Source organism: Oncorhynchus tshawytscha, linkage group LG16 (assembly GCF_018296145.1).
Source record: "Oncorhynchus tshawytscha isolate Ot180627B linkage group LG16, Otsh_v2.0, whole genome shotgun sequence".
Taxonomy (NCBI): Eukaryota; Metazoa; Chordata; class Actinopteri; order Salmoniformes; family Salmonidae; genus Oncorhynchus; species Oncorhynchus tshawytscha.
The window spans coordinates 68,114,159-68,129,899 of record NC_056444.1 but is presented as its reverse complement, the minus strand read 5'-3'; the positions used below and the strand labels follow the sequence as shown (position 1 = coordinate 68,129,899).

Here is a 15,741-nt window from a genome sequence, read left to right as displayed (position 1 = left end):
TCAAAAAGAGAATAGCAAAAGGGGTACGGGAAAAACACGATGGTTCACTTGACTAACATACAAGACCAACTGGCACAGAGAGACAGGAAACACAGGGATAAATACACTGGGGAGAATAAGCGTCAACTGGAGGGGATGGAGACAATCACAAGGACAGCTGAAACAGATCAGGGCATGACAATACCTAAACTGATAACTGAATGCATCTTCTGCAGAAATGTGTCTTCTGCATTTAACCCAACCCCTCTGAATCAAAGAGGTGCAGGGGGCTGCCATAATCACCATCCACGTCTTCGGCACCTGGGGAACAGTGGGTTAACTGCCTTGTTCAGGGCCAGAACGACAGATTTTTATCTTGTCAGCTCAGGGATTCAATCCAGCAACCTTCCGGTTACTGGCCCAACACTCTAACCACTAGGCTACCTGCTGCCTAGATAGAGAGAAAGACAGAGAGAGAGAAAAAGAGGAATGATGAAGTGAGAGACTCAAGATGAATGGTGAAGTGCAAGGAGAGGAAATCTACCTCTTAGATGGGTCCAGAGTATGTTGGTTTAATCCACCTTGAATAGAGGAAGCTTTGGTCAGAAGATGGGAGGATTCACAGTAATTAATTGTCTAGGGAAATAGGATCTATTATTAATTAATAGTTTAAGAGAGAAGGTCAGGGCAAAGCCACAGTCAGTCAGTAAATATGGGAAGTGGGGAAAGAGGACAATGTTACATATTCATGCCAGGCAAGGAACACATTTTCAAAAAAAGTTTCCGTATGAGAGCAGTGCAAAAATGTTAAGTTATTCAATCCGATTCAGTTCAATGGTTATAGTCTTTACGATGTCATTAATTTCTAAGAGGGCCTAGCAAAGGTCTAAGAACAGTTACTTCCCTGAAACAGAGATAGTGATCTTATTTCAGAGTCACACTGTTGATATAGAGGAGGAGAGGACAGATGATACTGTAGAGATAGTGTGTGAGAGAGAGCACAGTAGAGTGGCATCAGACAGAGAGAAATTGGATTATTCATGTGTATCACTGCAAAATGAAGAGACTGTTGTTTGGGTCATGTAAATGTTTTTGCTTCACTTAATAGCTTTGCATGCCCATCAGGCCAACTGCATTAGTCTGAGAGACAAAACAGAGGGGGAGACTATTCCCTACTGCCAATCCATCACTATCTTTTTTGATTGTATCAAGATTCTGCCAGAGAGATAGAAAGAGGGAGATAAAGAGAGAGAGAGAGAGAGAGAGAGAGAGAGAGGTGAGAGAAATATGGTTTTCAGAGTTAAATTAGTGATATCCAATATGTAGTACATATGACCACATTTCCTTAAATTAGAACCCAGCTGTGAACACTGCTCGTGGAATCTTAGCACAGAGAGGAAAGGAAAGTGGAAAAGAAAGAGGAAGAAGAACTGTGAGAAGTTATGAGAGAGAGGAATTGAGAGGGCTGAGAGTGAGACCATGAGAGAGGGGAATTGAGAGGGCTGAGAGTGAGACCATGAGAGAGGGGAATTGAGAGGGCTGAGAGTGAGACCATGAGAGAGAGGAATTGAGAGGGCAGGGAGTGAGACCATGAGAGAGAGGAATTGAGAGGGCTGAGAGTGAGACCATGAGAGAGGGGAATTGAGAGGGCTGAGAGTGAGACCATGAGAGAGAGGAATTGAGAGGGCCATGAGAGAGGGGGAGTGAGACCATGAGAGAGGGGAATTGAGAGGGCTGAGAGTGAGACCATGAGAGAGAGGAATTGAGAGGGCTGGGAGTGAGACCATGAGAGAGGGGAATTGAGAGGGCTGAGAGTGAGACCATGAGAGAGGGGAATTGAGAGGGCTGAGAGTGAGACCATGAGAGAGGGGAATTGAGAGGGCGGAGAGTGAGACCATGAGAGATAGGAATTGAGAGGGCTGAGAGTAAGACCATGAGAGAGGGGAATTGAGAGGGCTGAGAGTGAGACCATGAGAGAGAGGAATTGAGAGGGCAGGGAGTGAGACCATGAGAGAGGGGAATTGAGAGGGCTGAGAGTGAGACCATGAGAGAGGGGAATTGAGAGGGCTGAGAGTGAGACCATGAGAGGGAATTGAGAGGGGAGTGGAATTGAGAGGGCTGAGAGTGAGACCATGAGAGAGGGGAATTGAGAGGGCTGAGAGGGCTGGAGACCATGAGAGAGGGGAGAGGGCTGAGAGTGAGACCTGAGAGGGCTGAGAGTGAGACCATGAGAGAGAGGAATTGAGAGGAGCAGGGCTGAGAGTGAGACCATGAGAGAGGGGAATTGAGAGGGCTGAGAGTGAGACCATGAGAGAGGGGAATTGAGAGGGCTGAGAGTGAGACCATGAGAGAGGGGAATTGAGAGGGCTGAGAGTGAGACCATGAGAGAGGGGAATTGAGAAGGGCTGAGAGTGAGACCATGAGAGAGGGGAATTGAGAGGGCTGAGAGTGAGACCATGAGAGAGAGGGGAGAGGGCTGAGAGTGAGACCATGAGAGAGAATTGGAGGGCTGAGAGTAAGACCATGAGAGAGGGGAATTGAGAGGGCTGAGAGTGAGACCATGAGAGAGGGGAATTGAGAGGAGATGAGACCATGAGAGGGCAGGGAGTGAGACCATGAGAGAGGGGAATTGAGAGGGCTGAGAGTGAGACCATGAGAGAGGGGAATTGAGAGGGAGGAGACCATGAGAGAGTGAGACCATGAGAGAGGGGAATTGAGAGGGCTGAGAGGAGACCTGAGAGAATTGAGAGGGCTGAGACCATGATTGAGAGGGGGGAATTGAGAGAGGGGAATTGAGAGGGCTGAGAGTGAGACCATGAGAGAGGGGAATTGAGAGGGCTGAGAGTGAGACCATGAGAGAGGGGAATTGAGAGGGCTGAGAGTGAGACCATGAGAGAGAATTGGGAATTGAGAGGGCTGAGAGTGAGACCAGGGCTGAGAGTGAGACCATGAGAGAGGGGAATTGAGAGGGCTGAGAGGAGACCTGAGAGAGGGGAATTGAGAGGGCTGAGAGTGAGACCATGAGAGAGGGGAATTGAGAGGGCTGAGAGTGAGACCATGAGAGAGGGGAATTGAGAGGGCTGAGAGTGAGACCATGAGAGAGGGGAATTGAGAGGGCTGAGAGTGAGACCATGAGAGAGAGGAGACCATGAGAGAGGGAATTGAGAGGGCTGGGAGTGAGACCATGAGAGAGGGAATTGAGAGGGCTGAGAGTGAGACCATGAGAGAGAGGAATTGAGAGGGCAGAGGAGTGAGACCATGAGAGAGGGGAATTGAGAGGGCTGAGAGTGAGACCATGAGAGAGAGGGGAATTGAGAGGGCTGGGTGAGACCATGAGAGAGGGGAATTGAGAGAGTGAGACCATGAGAGAGGGGAATTGAGAGGGCTGAGAGTGAGACCATGAGAGAGGGGAATTGAGAGGGCTGAGAGTGAGACCATGAGAGAGGGGAATTGAGAGGGCTGAGAGTGAGACCATGAGAGAGGGGAATTGAGAGGGCTGAGAGTGAGACCATGAGAGAGGGGAATTGAGAGGGCTGAGAGTGAGACCATGAGAGAGGGGAATTGAGAGGGCTGAGAGTGAGACCATGAGAGAGGGAATTGAGAGGGGAATGAGAGAGGGCTGAGAGTGAGACCATGAGAGAGGGGAATTGAGAGGGCTGAGAGTGAGACCATGAGAGAGAGGAATTGAGAGGGCAGGGAGTGAGACCATGAGAGAGGGGAATTGAGAGGGCTGAGAGTGAGACCATGAGAGAGAGGAATTGAGAGGGCAGGGAGTGAGATCATGAGAGAGGGGAATTGAGAGGGCTGAGAGTGAGACCATGAGAGAGGGGAATTGAGAGGGCTGAGAGTGAGACCATGAGAGAGGGGAATTGAGAGGGCTGAGAGTGAGACCATGAGAGAGGGGAATTGAGAGGGCTGAGAGTGAGACCATGAGACCAGAGAGAGGAATTGAGAGGGCTGAGAGAGAGACCATGAGAGAGGTGAGAGAGGGGAATTGAGAGGGCTGAGGGAGTGAGACCATGAGAGAGGGGAATTGAGAGGGCTGAGAGTGAGACCATGAGAGAGGGGAATTGAGAGGGCTGAGAGTGAGACCATGAGAGAGGGAATTGAGAGGGCTGAGAGTGAGACCATGAGAGAGGGGAATTGAGAGGGCTGAGAGTGAGACCATGAGAGAGGGGAATTGAGAGGGCTGAGAGTGAGACCATGAGAGAGGGGAATTGAGAGGGCTGAGAGTGAGACCATGAGAGAGAGAGGAATTGAGAGGGCTGAGAGTGAGACCATGAGAGAGGGGAATTGAGAGGGCTGAGAGTGAGACCATGAGGGAATTGAGAGGGGAATGAGACCATGAGAGGGCTGAGAGTGAGACCATGAGAGAGGGAATTGAGAGGGGAATGAGACCATGAGAGAGAGGGCTGAGAGTGAGACCATGAGAGAGGGAGAGAGGGGAATGAGACCATGAGAGGGCTGAGAGTGAGACCATGAGAGAGACCATGGGAATTGAGAGGGCTGAGAGTGAGACCATGAGAGAGGGGAATTGAGAGGGCTGAGAGTGAGACCATGAGAGAGGGGAATTGAGAGGGCTGAGAGTGAGACCATGAGAGAGGGAATTGAGAGATTGGGCTGAGAGTGAGACCATGAGAGAGAGGGAATTGAGAGGGCTGAGAGTGAGACCATGAGAGAGGGGAATTGAGAGGGCTGAGAGTGAGACCATGAGAGAGGGAATTGAGAGGGCTGAGAGGAGCATGAGAGAGGAGAATTGAGAGGGCAGGGAGTGAGACCATGAGAGAGGGGAATTGAGAGGGCTGAGAGTGAGACCATGAGAGAGGGGAATTGAGAGGGCTGAGAGTGAGACCATGAGAGAGGGGAATTGAGAGGGCTGAGAGTGAGACCATGAGAGAGGGAATTGAGAGGGCTGAGAGTGAGACCATGAGAGAGGGGAATTGAGAGGGCTGAGAGTGAGACCATGAGAGAGGGGAATTGAGAGGGCTGAGAGTGAGACCATGAGAGAGGGGAATTGAGAGGGCTGAGAGTGAGACCATGAGAGAGGGGAATTGAGAGGGCTGAGAGTGAGACCATGAGGGAATTGAGAGGGGAATTGAGAGGGCTGAGAGTGAGACCATGAGAGAGGGGAATTGAGAGGGACCTGAGAGTGAGACCATGAGAGAGGGAATTGAGAGGGCTGAGAGTGGAATGAGAGAGAGAGGAGAGGGCTGAGAGTGAGACCATGAGAGAGGGGAATTGAGAGGGCTGAGAGTGAGACCATGAGAGAGGGGAATTGAGAGGGCTGAGAGTGAGACCATGAGAGAGGGGAATTGAGAGGGCTGAGAGTGAGACCATGAGAGAGGGGAATTGAGAGGGCTGAGAGTGAGACCATGAGAGAGGGGAATTGAGAGGGCTGAGAGTGAGACCATGAGAGAGAGGAATTGAGAGGGCAGGGAGTGAGACCATGAGAGAGGGGAATTGAGAGGGCTGAGAGTGAGACCATGAGAGAGGGGAATTGAGAGGGCTGAGAGTGAGACCATGAGAGAGGGGAATTGAGAGGGCTGAGAGTGAGACCATGAGAGAGGGGAATTGAGAGGGCTGAGAGTGAGACCATGAGAGAGGGGAATTGAGAGGGCTGAGAGTGAGACCATGAGAGAGGGGAATTGAGAGGGCAGGGAGTGAGACCATGAGAGATAGGAATTGAGAGGGCTGAGAGTGAGACCATGAGAGAGGGGAAGAGAGGTGGGTGGACAGGAGCAGGGAGAGACTGAAGTAGCGGGGTGAGAGAATGTTTGTGGAGGGCAAAGACTGCACAGCACGAAAAAACAACGAGACAGAGAGAGAAAAGTGAAAAGTGGAAAGTAAGGAGGTGGCAGCTTTAGAGTTCTCCTTCCGGTGGGGATAGAGATTACTAGTAGTAGGCAAAAGGATGAGGGCTTAGAGAGAAATGACTAATGAAAGGAAGTGCTTAGAGGGACCACAACATGCAAGAGTCTTTAACTCCTATGCTTGGATTAATCCCTACTCTGACCCCTGTTCACAGTATCCGGAACCACATAGACCCTAAGAAACAGCCACAGGTACGACCACATCAGGTTCTATGGACACAATTGGAGGATAGGAGGGGATCATTTTATGAAATTAACTACAGATACTATTTAAATGAATAGCTCATTAGATTTCCAAGGGAGACCTAGAACCTTGTGACCCCAGACTCATCTAAGTGTATAAACACGTCTAAGACTTCAGGAACTCCGATGACATCTTCTCTTAAAGAGTCTATCTCTTCATCACCCCTGTAGACTGATGTATTTTCCAATCTGTTTGTTTCATTTATATTTCAGCAAAGGGTTCCAGAATCAATACTCTGATGGCAACACCTCTGCTGGTGAATACATTTGCTGTTCTCTCTCTCTCTCTCTCTCTCTCTCTCTCCCACACACACACACACACACACACACACACACACACACACACACACACACACACACACACACACACACACACACACACACACACACACACACACACACACACACACACACACCACACACCTCGACACATGAAGAGGGAACCTTGAGAAAATACCATTAATCCCCTCTCCCCCACCCTCTCTCCCTTTACAGTGATCTCACCTTAATGTGCTCCCCAGACACTCTCCTCCTCCTAAACACCTGATCTCCAGCTCTTGCAGGGAGTTGCTCTGATATTAATGATACTGAACACAGACCTGGACCCTGAACTCATTTCAATTCACTGCAACATAAATGGACTAATTTTAATTCACTGCAGCATAGGCCTACACCATGCCTCAGACAAAATGTCATTATTATTTGAAAGGCTCTACTATTAGCTTGAGCCAAATACATGGTGGGGGTGGAGACTGAGTAGCTGTCAAACTGAGGGTCCATAATATTAGTACAGATTGTTAGTGTAGCATAAGAGCTGGAGCGCTTGACAGTATGACAACAGAACACCAGAGTAATTCAGCTCTCAGTCAAACAGCAGGCTGTTAACAACCCAATGGGTGTTTTTTAAATTTTTAATTTAACCTTTATTTAAATAGGCAAGTCAGTTAAGAACAAATTCTTATTTACAATGACAACCTACCAAAAGGCAAAAGGCCTCCTGCAGGGATGGGGGCTGGGATTAAAAATAAGAAAAAATAAATAAATATAGGACTAAACACACATCACAACAAGAGAGACAACACAACACTACATAAAGAGAGACCTGAGACAACAGCATAGCAAGGCAGCAACACATGACAACACAGCATGGTAGCAACACAACATAACACAACATGGTAGCAGCACAAAACCTGCTGGAAAATGTGGGAGCTCATCTGGTCATGACCTCCCTCTCTCTATGTTTGAATGTTTGACAGGGTAAAAGGTTTAACTCGCTTATCTTCATACAGGTAACTGCCTAAATTAAGGAAACACCAACATAAATTGTCTTAATAGGGCGTTGGGCCACCACAAGCCATCAGAACCGCCTCAACGCGCCTTGACATAGATTCTACAAGTGTCTGGACCTCTATTGGAGGGATGTTACACCATTCTTCCATGAGATATTCCATAACTTGGTGTTTTGTTGATGGTGGTGGAAAACGCTGCCTCAGGGCGTTGCTCCAGAATCTCCCATAAGAGTTCAATTGGGTGGAAATCTGGTGACTAAGATACACACAAACATACACACACACACACACACACACACACACACACACACACACACACACACACACACTCTTTAAACCTCCTATGCTCATTTGAGACCCCTTTTTCAAAGTTACAGATCTCTTCTACTAGCCATGGTAAGCAAAATAACAGACACCTGGGCATTTTTATACATGACCCTAAGCATGATGGGATGTCAATTGCAGTATTGGGAGTAGTGAACATGTATTTCAAATAGTAATTGAACTACATTTAGCAGTAGCTTGGTGGGAGTTGAACTCAATTTAAATCTAGGTAGTGTTTTCAGTAGTTCATTACTTTGTTGCCATGTAGTGGTACAAAAATAAAATATGGGTGAAGAAGGCAAGAATTTGACTTCATTTCTCAGCATCAGACCTGCCTATTTTTCACTTGAAACATCATTTTTTTGTTTGTTTAATAGGCTAAATTACACATTCTGTTTTTCTTAAAGATAGCTTTACTTCTCTGTCTCTCTCTTTCTCTCAATTCAATTCAATTTAAAGGCTTTATTAGAATGGGAAATGTTTACATTGCCAAAGCAAGTGAAATAGATAATAAACAAAAGTGAAATAAACTATTAAAAAAAAACAATTATTCAGTAAACATTACACACATTTCAAATGTCCATTATGTGCAAATAGTACAAAAGGGAAAATAAACATCTGTCTTTCTCTCTCTCAGCCAGTCCCACAGTCAGAGTTATGTGACCCCAGGCTGTGTCAGATCAATATATCATTAGCGCCAGCCTCTGCTTCAAAGCAAATCAAATCAAATGTTATTCGTCACATGTGCCAAATTACAACCCTTCATTCCTCATTCAGGGGACCCCAGAAAGCTCGGCAATATCAAACCCCTCCTCTTCCTCGCGCGTTCCTCTCCAAGTCTTTCCTCCCCTGCAGTTCATGTTTATTCAGGTGACTTTCTTTCTATTGCTCCCCTCCCCTTTGATATCTTCTCTATTCCTCTTTCATGCTCTACCTCTCCTTTCCACTGTTGGCCTTTATGCTGCATTAAGTGGATTTCTCTGAACCTACAGTTGACAGGGGAGAGGGTAACAAGAAATCAAGAGGGAAAATGAGAGATGAGGGAGCAGAGGGGAAGGGGATGAGGAGGCAGAAAGAGAGAGGAAATGGAGAGGATTTCTGTGTGCAGTGGAGGAAGACAGGGGTGCCTGAGAAGGAGGTAGGGAGGGAGATGGAGGAGAGTGATGGAGGGGGAGGGAAGACTGCCTGCCTTGCCTGGGTGAAATGAATGTGTAATTGCATTGTAGTGGCTCACCCCTTCAGCACATGGCTGACTGATGGCGTGGCAGACAGCTCAGTCTCTCCTGGCGGGGCAGACATGGCTGAGGCTGAGCCTGTGGGCTGTGTGGGACTGCCTGTGTAAACACAACAGCCTGTCAACATACTTTAACATAACAACGAGGTAACAACACCTCTAGACTGGATGGCAGACAGGTAATGGGAGAATAAGCACAAAGGTCATTGATGGCTCATAGGTAGAGGTGTTATATAAATTGGGGTCCTTTTGGTCATTGACTGGAAAGAGTAAGGTTGATGAAATTAACCGTAAAGCACAAGAGAGAAGGGAAATACTGACTTAATCAGCCAGGCAAGTGGGGAGTGTGGCAGCAATGAGGGAACAATAGCATGGAGAGGATGATTGTCCTCCCTCCTGTTACCTTACACATTACCACACACACACACACACACTCCACAAAGCAAGTCCTGCAGGCTCTAGTTGTCACACCCTGATCTGTTTCACCTGTCTTGTGATTGTCTCCACCCCCTCCTGGTGTGGCTTATTTCCCTGGTGTATTTATCCCTGTGTTTCCTGTCTCTCTTTGCCAGTTCGTCTTGTATGCCTTTCAAGTTAACCAGTGGTTTTCCCGTACTCCTGCTTCTATTCTCTTTTGCTAGTCCTTCCGGTTTTTGACCCGTGCCTGTTTTCTGGACTCCGTACCGGTCTGCATGACCATTCTGCTTGCCCTGACCTCGAGCCTGCCTGCCACTCTGTACCTCCTGAACTGGTTTTGACCTTTTGCCTGTTCACAACCATTCTCTTGCCTACCCCTTTTGGATTGGTTAACAAATATCAAGACTCAAACCATCTGCCTCCCATGTCTGCATCTGGGTCTCGCCTTGTATCCTTATACAAGTTTGAACGTATCTTGATTACTGTCCAGTCATATGGTCAAGTGCTGCAAAGAAAGACTTAGCTAAGCTGCAGCTGGACCAGAACAGCACATCTTGTTCTTCATCGTAAGAGGGCTAATATTAATATTATGCATATGAGTCTGTCTTGACTGCATCAATTCTTGTTTTTATAAGAAACATTAATGGCTTGGAAATTCCAAATTGTTTGCTTGATGATTGATGAGGGGGAAAAAACAATTGAATGAATTTTAGAATAAGGCTATAACGTAACAGAAATGTGGAAAAAGTCAAAGGGTCAGAATACTTTCCAAAGGCACTGTAGTAGTAAAGTTGCTAAGAAGTAGTAAGTAGTTGCAAAGTTGCTAATTAGATAAAATGCTAAAGTTGTCCATGATGAGATTCACATGATCACATTATATGCTCATCCATCCACCCTGACCAACCACCCTACATTCTTTTTTACCTTCAGTAACCTTCTGTTATGTAACCACACCACACCAAACCTAACATATCATACTAGTTTGAGTGTCCCGAATTTACATTTACTATGTTACATTTAGTATATGAGACCAGACTGTTTTGAGAGATGGAGAGAGCAATGGAGGGAAACACCATGTATGAATGATCACACTTGGAAGAGAAAAGAAAGATGGCAAATCACCTTGACTATGGCATGAATAACGCCGCAATAAAACAACAGAGTCGGGGTGCCATCTGGCCAGATGGGAAATGGAGATAAAATATTGGTTATTTGAAATACCTTTCAGACCACTGTTTATGTAAACAGTCTACCTTTACCTCTCTCTACACACACACACACACACACACACACACACACACACACACACACACACACACACACACACACACACACACACACACACACACACACACACACAGCCACCACTCCCACACACACACAACCAGCCACCACACCCACACACAGCCACCACTCTCGCCCACCCACACACATACCCAGCCGCACACCCAGCCACCACCCCCACCCACCTACCAACACACACACCCAGCCACACACCCATCCACCACCCCCCCACCCACCCACCCACCCACCCACCCACCTAGGCTATGATTGCTTGCCACAACAATAAATAACATTTTTCCATGCTCAACACAGGATGCTTGAGCCAAACAGGTATTCAGGGACAGATGGTGATGGTTTTTTAAAAAGGAAGAGATAGATAGAGAGATGGAGATAGAATCACAGGACAAAAATAAGGATAACAGAGTCATGGTTATTGAGGGAATATTTAGATTTAGTTGTTTCTCTTCAGATACAAGCTGACGCAACAGTCCTTTTTGAATGAGCCACTGAACCAAATTCTGGTTTGGATTGTTATGTAAACACAATTGAATAAATATTTACACACACACAACATACTGCCTCTACAAGAGGCAGATTATCTATGCATCTCCACAGCTATGTCTCCAAACGCATTCAATAGATAATGTATTACACAGAATGTTACAGTAGTTTAAGACACAGTTTTGTTCTATACTAGTGTTAGTGGGGGTCTGCTGTTTCTCCCAGCATGACAATGAGAATAAAATGAAACATATATTGATTTAACTTTCAGAAGCAGCATGATAGATCAATTTTCACACTTGTGTCTGGAGTGCAGTCTATCAGAAGTCCCAGTTGCATTCACCCAGAACAGTACTGTGAAGCTCACCCAGGGGCATAGGTGCAGAGGGGTGGTGTTAAACTACTCCTATCGTTCTCTCTCATGCACACACACACTCGAGCACACACTCGGGCATGCACACACACAAACAAACAAACAAATGTGTGAACAGTACTGCCTTCTGATGTTTGGTGCTGTGCAGTGCTGGTTATGACTATACCATCTGAAATACCCAGTGATAGGTTATGTCTATGTTTATACACACTTTATTGTGGCCTAGTGGTTAGAGCATTGGATGAGTAACCGAAAGTGCAAATCCCCGAGCTGACAAGGTACAAATCTGTCGTTCTGCCCCTGAACAGGCAGTTAATCCACTGTTCCTAGGCCATCATTGAAAATAAGAATTTGTTCTTAACTGACATGCCTTGTTAAAAAAATGGTGAGCTTCCTCTAGGCCTATTTGGGTCAAAAATTAAGCAATTTGTGTAATCCTAAATGATAGGGAGTATAAGTCTTTCCCAACCATTTGTATTGTGCAGACAACAGTGACAGCTGGCGAAATATTTGAAGAACTGCATCAAGCACCAACTTGTGAGGGAGACTGAAAATGTTAAATTTTTTCTTAAATTATTTGTTCAATTATATTCATCTACACACAGATGTAATTTAAAAACATCTTACTTTCACGCCTGAGCAGAATTGATGCTCTCAAACACAGCAAAGACAAAGTACACGTTCACGGCCAGGGTTGCAAGTTAGCCTGCACAGGCGCTAGTGGTCGTTATTTACCTGTCGTTTATTTTCTATTTTTTATAGTGAGCCGTCTAGAAACAGATCAATAGTGACCTCTGTCGGCTGTTTAGGCTAGTTGCAGGTGTGTTAACGTGTAAAAAAAAACGCAAAACCTGTTATATTGATATCATCATATTGTAACTTGTTATATAGATCCACGTCGATATTTTTAAAGGCGTATGCATGTACTGTAGGAACGGAACCAGTACAGCAATACGTACTGTAGGAACGGAACCATTACAGCCATACACGGGGACCAAAATTGGGTGCTTAAGTTTCTGGGGGAGTGTGTAAGTGATGCACCTAACATACAAAAAGCGCTCGACACTGCCATGAAAGTTGCATAGTTTGCTGTCGTTTGTGTAATTTCACCTTTATAGCGTTAAACGTTATTTTCTGTAAGTATTTTTCAATTAACTGCCACCTCTTTGTATAACATATGTGTATATGAATTGCAGACGTACAAATGTTGATGGTCCAGCAACCCTCTTGAAAAATCGGCCTCGTCGCTTTAGCTGCTTGCTAACTAACGATTAGCTACAACGAGCCAACACAAATGTTATTAGCTATTCTAGCAAGCTATCCTAGGAAGCTAACGTTAGCTACAACGAGCCAACACAAATGTTATTAGCTATTCTAGCAAGCTATCCTAGGAAGCTAACGTTAGCTACAACGAGCCAACACAAATGTTATTAGCTATTCTAGCAAGCTATCCTAGGAAGCTAACGTTAGCTACAACGAGCCAACACAAATGTTATTAGCTATTCTAGCAAGCTATCCTAGGAAGCTAACGTTAGCTACAACGAGCCAACACAAATGTTATTAGCTATTCTAGCAAGCTATCCTAGGAAGCTAACGTTAGCTACAACGAGCCAACACAAATGTTATTAGCTATTCTAGCAAGCTATCCTAGGAAGCTAACGTTAGCTACAACGAGCCAACACAAATGTTATTAGCTATTCTAGCAAGCTATCCTAGGAAGCTAACGTTAGCTACAACGAGCCAACACAAATGTTATTAGCTATTCTAGCAAGCTATCCTAGGAAGCTAACGTTAGCTACAACGAGCCAACACAAATGTTATTAGCTATTCTAGCAAGCTATCCTAGGAAGCTAACGTTAGCTACAACGAGCCAACACAAATGTTATTAGCTATTCTAGCAAGCTATCCTAGGAAGCTAACGTTAGCTACAACGAGCCAACACAAATGTTATTAGCTATTCTAGCAAGCTATCCTAGGAAGCTAACGTTAGCTACAACGAGCCAACACAAATGTTATTAGCTATTCTAGCAAGCTATCCTAGGAAGCTAACGTTAGCTACAACGAGCCAACACAAATGTTATTAGCTATTCTAGCAAGCTATCCTAGGAAGCTAACGTTAGCTACAATCCACGCTCTTTCTTGATAGTTAGTTACAACCAGTCGCAGTGTCTTTCTGTACTTGACACGCATTTCAGTTTACAGCAAGTTAGGTGAATAATGACTTAATACCGTTAGTTAGCTACATTGCAGTATTACAAATGGCTAAATATATATCATGTATTTATCCATTATTATGGGCACATGTTTCATTGTTAACATCAAACTTTTTTTTTTTTACTGTACTTTAGAGTTTGTCATTTTACCTCTAATTTATTTTGTTTGACTCATCTTTTTTTGCCAGGGTTTTGGGTGGAGTAGGTAGACATGGCTGACCAAGAAATTGGGCCCGTTGGGTTGGGCAAGAGGGCTGCAGCAGGTGCTGCAGTTTTCAAAGTGCGCGAGGCTGCAATGGCTATTCTTCAAACAGAATCTACTGGTAACCTGAAAGTACAAAAACGGAGTGTCCCATCGACTCCTTTCATCGTACCAGAACCTTCCCTAAAACCATACAAGCGGCCCCCCACTCTGCTATTGCCACCTTCGCACCATGCCATCCCAGTTGGAGGATTTACCTGTGAGGTGTGCGGCCAGAACTTCTTCTCTTTTCCTCAGATGGTGAGACACAAACAGTTCCACGACGAAGAAAGGCCGTTTCCCTGTGGTGTGTGTGGGAAACGTTTCCTGAGCCGCAGCCACTACACTGAGCACCAGCGGGTTCACACTGGGGAGCGCCCCTTTCCTTGCGACCAGTGTGAGCGCTCGTTCACCACACACCACAACCTAAAGCGTCACCACACCATCCATGCCAAAGAGGAGGCGTACCGCTGCCGAAAGTGTGGTGTACTCTTCTGCCAGCGTCACGAGTACCCCAATGGCATACCTCAACCTGACCTCGAGCCTCGACCTGGGTTCGAATCCATGCCCACGATGCAACCCACACCTCCCATTCAGGTCACACTCACACCCAAGCAGCTTAAGAAGCTTAACAAGAGCCATAATCTCTCAACCAAACATGATCATTCTAAGAAGAAGAAGAAAAAGAGGAGAGTCAAGCATCCAGGCACAGCAGAGAAAGTACATTCTGTGCCTCAAGAGGAACTTTGGCCTGTGTTGTTAACTAGAGGAGAAAAATTGCAAAAAGTTGCGTATGACATCGAGGTTATTCTTTGATTCTGCATGATGAAACAAATGGGATAATCAGTTAGATTATTTTTAAAAACAAGATGAACATTGTTCTGTTTCTTCTCCACCCATGTGGATGCACTGTTTCATAAAATGACTTATACCTCAACACTTGTTTTGCATCACATCATGATTTTGGTATTTATTCCTTCATTGAGTTTGAGAAAATAAGAACTTTCTCTCCACCAGTGATAATGATTAGAAAATATTTTGTCAAGCATTTAAAATGGTTAACAGTCCTCTGAAATGTTATGGTTTTGCCTTTGAGATCGTGACAAGTTTTTGTTGGTGTTACTTTAGTGTATATATATTTTTGGGATTATGATTCATTCATTCAATTATACTTGATCCATTGTGAAGAAAGGGCTAATTAGACTGTCTATACATTATTAAATGACTTGCTGTTAAACTAACTTACTCTTCTGTTACACATTCAAAACTAATTTCTATAACAAATCATGTTCATCCACTTTTTAGATTACGATCATAGAGGCCTGTAGTGTTTCTTGCTGGTTCTCAACCATTAAATTGTCCAGAAATTGCCCTCACCAATGTATGTACATGTAAATAATCCTGAGGTTTTTTTTTGATTATGAATTAGGAATATCTATAGTCCGTGTCAAGTGACTAATTCTGTTGAATTGGAGTAACAATTAAAGTTCCAGAGTCTATGTCAAACTGCTATGAAATGATATATTGTCTCTGGTTTGAGTTCTGCATAACTACCTCAGGCTGTAGATTGTAAATATGTATTTTTTTTTAAAATTGATAATGTGTTTACTAATTTCTTGACTTAACACTTTACTATATATATATATATATATAAATGAATGATGTGGATCGCGCTACTTCAGCCACACCCTTTGCTGACAAGCGTGTAAAATCGAGCACACAGCCATGCGATCTCTATAGACAAACATTGGCAGTAGAATGGCCTTACTGAAG

At 45.0% G+C, this 15,741-nt stretch overlaps 1 protein-coding gene across 2 annotated transcripts; it reads left to right on the top strand.

Annotated features, from left to right (window-relative positions):
- Positions 1–9,527: 9,527 nt before the first annotated feature.
- LOC112216183 (myeloid zinc finger 1) lies at positions 9,528–15,490 on the top strand. Of its 2 annotated transcripts, none has more exons than XM_042299529.1 (2): positions 9,528–9,922; positions 13,916–15,490. In XM_042299529.1, exon 2 carries the CDS (start codon positions 13,939–13,941, stop codon positions 14,782–14,784), a length of 846 nt encoding a protein of 281 aa, XP_042155463.1. In that variant the 5' UTR covers positions 9,528–9,922; positions 13,916–13,938; the 3' UTR covers positions 14,785–15,490. The 2 variants fall into 2 exon arrangements, with proteins under 2 accessions (XP_042155463.1, XP_024231755.2); XM_024375987.2 differs by lacking the exon at positions 9,528–9,922 and adding an exon at positions 12,513–12,650.
- The last annotated feature ends 251 nt before the right edge of the window (positions 15,491–15,741 follow it).

What these genes read in the sequence shown, in the direction of transcription:
- LOC112216183 (XM_042299529.1), top strand. Translation starts at nt 13,939, where the DNA reads ATGGCTGACCAAGAAATTGGGCCCGTTGGGTTGGGCAAGAGGGCTGCA.